Source organism: Rutilus rutilus (assembly GCF_951802725.1).
Source record: "Rutilus rutilus genome assembly, chromosome: 4".
Classification (NCBI taxonomy): Eukaryota; Metazoa; Chordata; class Actinopteri; order Cypriniformes; family Leuciscidae; genus Rutilus; species Rutilus rutilus.
The window spans coordinates 44,079,934-44,084,487 of NC_140212.1; the positions used below are offsets into that span (position 1 = coordinate 44,079,934).

Below are 4,554 nucleotides of genomic sequence, written 5' to 3' on the forward strand. Positions count from 1 at the left end.
TTTAAGGGTAGGTGACAGAGCAGTCTTTGGGAATCTGTAACCAGTAAACCCCCATCCAGTGCTGTGTCAGTGTCATCTCAAGTCTTGCACTCAGAACACACTCACACACCACTGTGTGTCTCTGTAAGGTACACATTTCTTATCCTCTTAGAGTCATCTTTGAGCAGTTGATGTTGTGAATTTATTATTTATGAATTGGCTTTTAATTGTTTTCTTATGTAATTGGCATGATACATTTTTACCTGACAAATAAAATGTTATATTTGATTTATTCTGTTTTCTAGTATAGATTAATGTGGAGTCTGGTGTTTCCGCAAATCAAACTAATGGCGCTAATGAATGGAGCACCTCATTAAGGAGACCTTCTGATTTCTGACTATCACTGACTTCGGAAGTTGCAGTTCGTGACTATAAAAAAAAATTACACTTTTTGTTATGAGTCAGCAGAGAGCGACCACTTAAAGGTAAAATAGTTTAATCCTCTACTTCAGAACTGGCTAGCTTGTGTCCGTGAGCTCGCGATGTTCGGCCGACATGCAGTCTCAAAGAAATACACTTAATGAATGAATAATTGATTCAATTGAATAAGTTAAATCATAACCAATATTTATGATTATTTTCTAATAAGAAACACAATCTAATTTTGATACCCATTTGAAATTGGAGTCAGATTAAGCGTGGATCGCTAAAAAGACACACGCATTATCCCTTCGCCCACACCGTTGGATTGCGTTGTTGGACCGACATCATTGTTCTGGTAAACTGTATTAAAATAATCTGCATAAGTGAGCTTATTCATTACCAGAACGAATCAAGAATATATTTTGTAATGTGACAATTTTTGTGTATCCAGTGACATCAAAAGCAGTTTGAGATGACAAAATATTTGCTGATGAAACTTAAATCTATGACTTCACACATAAAAATAATTAAGACATTTGTGATTATTTAAAACAAAAAGTCAATAATGATGTAATCAAACTTTATTGATCCATTTTGATCTCTTTCTTTATCCATTCAACAAGAGTCTTTTTGCAAGAGCTCATAAAGAGATGACACATATGGAGAGGAGTGTATATAAAGAGTGTTTTAGGCGTTAAGTAGAAGGTAATACAGAACTCTGCAGTTTACAAGTACAGTATTTAAAAAGCCTAACATCATCATCCCAGGTTACCAGCGTCATAAGACGGAAAACAAACGCACTTGTGCGTGTCACGCTCTGTAGATCATTAAGAAATGGCAGGTGTAGCAGAGGATGTCACACTTGGTGGTGGGTCTATTTTCTCCAGTCGTGTCTTTACGCTTTCGTATGCCTTTTGCCACTCCTCCTTGGAGAGAGAGGAAGGACTAACCTCCAGAAACCTGTAGGCATCTCTGGTTTGGAGCTTAAAGATGACAGATGCTTTTTTACAGCCTTCAGCAAAACTTTTCCAAGCCTGTGGAATTAAAACATTTACAAGTCACGTTAGACTTTTAGATGAATCCTTAGTAATGGCTGGACAAAATGAGGGAACCCTCAAGCCTTCCCTTCGGGTACAAATAAATAGAAATAATAAATAAATTAAACAAAATAAATCAAACATTTTAGAATATCTTACTGAAAATGTTTTGAATCATGTAAACATTATTTTTACCTCTTCAGCTGTTTTGATTGATGCTAGAAATTCATCTTTTAGTTCGACAAGGTCTTCAATAAGATCTTCTCCAACAAAGGTCTTCTGTTCCAGGTTGTCCAGCATTTGAGCAAAACTCTCCCAGAAGTTTTTGAGCTGAATCAGAATTGCCTGAATTTTTGTCAAGCTACTCTGAACATCCTTTAGATGGATGGGGTCGGATATGGAATCTGCAGAGGGGAAATAAAGGTTTCAGCAAGCCACATGTTTGCTCCCTGTCTTAAACTAGACTTGAATCTTGACACAGTCTGAAGTCACAGTCACTTGTCATATTGGTATACTATAGACATGAAAGAAAACAGACTCACTCCGTTCAAAACTGGCTTCGGCAACCTTCATCTGCCCATCAATGATCTTTACTTGGACCTGCCACTGCTTCTGTTTCAGAGCAGTCTTTTCAGCGATGAGGCGATTCAGTTCAGCTTCAAGAGCCTTCATATGTGCAACATTTTGAGGATCACGCACAGCATCATAAATGCTTTTAACAATTAGCCCGATGAATGGAACGATGGCAGCGAAGATGCCGAGGCCTCTACTTGTTTGGGTTATGGATCTGGCAAATTCTTGAATCTCTTGGATTTTGCTGTTTATCTTTTTCTCAGTTTCATCGAGCTCTTGTGTGGTTTTTTGGAGTTCAGATTTCAGATCATTCAGGGTTTTTTCAGTTTGCTTCAACTCTTGGTCTTGTTCAGTAATCTTTTTATCTGTATCTATTTTTTCCATGACAACATCACTGGTGGACGATGCTACATCTTTGTTGTGTAAATTATACCTATACAATGTTGAAGAAATGTTGCAGTGAAATTAGCATTTTATAACAATGGGCGGGTGTAACTAGCTTAAAAGTTTAGCTTAAAACATGTTCATACTTCTGCCTGATTTTAGCAGATGAATGTAGAAGAACAATTCAACTGCTCAAGGTATTTTTTTAAATATGTTTTCATGAGGAAAATGTTCTTACTTTTCCACCATCCTGTCCACATCAGTGATAATGTCTTTGATCCAGACTCGTGCTTTCCCTAGGAATTTGATTGCCAAAACCGGCTTATTTTTCACCACAGCTTCAGCCAACATGGGAAACAGCGACTGAACCAGGTTCTCACTGGTCAAAATACACTGTGAGAAGAAAGAGACATAAGATCAAGTATCTTAGACTTAAAAACAAAACAATCAGAACTCTTATTGCTTGTATTTGTCCTGTAAATCTTTCTGAAATGCTGCTCATAATGCTTCTGCGTTAACTGTTGTTATTATAATTTAAGTTCAAAGTTGATAAAAAATTCAAGATATGCATTTAAACTTTATAAGAAGCATATCAAATCAAGTTGATGTGTACAAACTCTTAGGTTATGAATGATTTTACCTAAAATCTAAAACCTAAAAAAAACTGAACATTTTTCACATTATGACACATTATGTATTTTTTCCAGTTAAGGGAGAGACTCTAATAACTAATTTAGCCAAATTTAATCTCTAGCTAACAGACAGACTATATGACATTCTATTTACTACAAACAAACCCCTTATGTTTGGTGAATTGACACAAATTTCACAGAGATGAAAATACTGAAGTCAAGAGAAAGTCTGAAACGGTACTTTCAACATAGTTGCATCAGAGGATCCAAACAGAAGCTGAGTTTCCACAGCGCGACTCCTGATGATTCTCTCCAGGTTGGGGAAGTTGGCCAGGCTCAGGTAAGAGAGATGGTAGAGAAGCGCTGTCTTTTCGGCAGCAGGGAGAAGGTCTTGGACAAAGGTTGGGCTCCACTGGGACACAGCCACTGGTGAAAAAACATTGCAAATTTTAAAGGCTGAAAAGATCACATTGATGGCTGGTATTATTTTCTGTTTGATAAAATAAGATGATACTTGCTTTTGTTATCAGCCATCCTTAGTAGGTTTACACAAAAATGTGTGTAATGAGTTCTTATACAATGTACTGAAAGCAGAACAGTTTTGTTTGGTTTAAACCATGAAAATGGAAGGATATCTGAAAATGATTATAAAAATGTTAAGTGAAGCTGACTTACCTTTGTTTTAGTAAGTGAAATGCAGAACAAAGTACCTGGTGCTTTTATACTAAAGGTATGACCACCCTGCCTCCGCCCTCAGAGAGAATGACCTCAAAAGAAACATGAGATTATTGAGTGTGGTTAATGTTATGATAAATGGAATTAAGCTTCTGTGGAATTGAACTTCCCACCAAGTTCTGCAATAAGTATCAGTATTGTACTTAAGTGTACTTCATGTGTATCTACATACCATATCAATGTGTACCCCAGTTTGAATTAACTCACTAGTACACAACTTAAATACATGTACATACTTCCTAATAACATTTACATTATAGACTATTACTCAGTGATATGTTCCGTAAAATAAAGTGCAACAGTGAACACTGCAAAAATAAAAATAAAAATTGGCTCGGTCCTTCATTCAATTGTTTCTTTGTCTTTTTCAAAAATACAGGTAACACTTCACTTATGTTGAAACTTTAATCCACACATGACTTATGCATTACTTCATGCATTACTATCTCATGAATCATCAGGAACTAAGTACAAAGTTTTTCATTCGTGACTTCATGGAGGAACAACACCTTAATTAAAACATTAAGTAAGATGAGTACATCATCATGAATCATGATGTTTACTTTGTTCACAAAAAAAAGTAGGTCTTTACTATCCATTTTGGATAAAGCTACCGTTATGGTACATGAATCATCAGGAATTCATGCATGAAAAAAGCATTAATTGATGCATGTAAGACTACTTCAATTATTAAAGGAATATACAAAAATCGTCTTGGTTACGTATGTAACCCTCGTTCCCTGAGTAGGGAACGGAGACGTCACGTTAGTGACTGACGAATGAGGGTTTCG

At 36.1% G+C, this 4,554-nt stretch overlaps 1 protein-coding gene across 1 annotated transcript; it reads right to left on the reverse strand.

Annotated features, from left to right (window-relative positions):
* Nucleotides 1–1,032: 1,032 nt before the first annotated feature.
* On the reverse strand, nucleotides 1,033–3,461 carry LOC311289843 (uncharacterized protein; the record flags this gene model as incomplete). Its single annotated transcript, XM_084408089.1, has 5 exons — nucleotides 1,033–1,436; nucleotides 1,635–1,843; nucleotides 1,982–2,445; nucleotides 2,635–2,789; nucleotides 3,270–3,461. Coding segments are annotated over 5 exons (1,227 nt in total), but the record flags the coding sequence as incomplete, so codon positions are not given.
* Nucleotides 3,462–4,554: the final 1,093 nt, after the last annotated feature.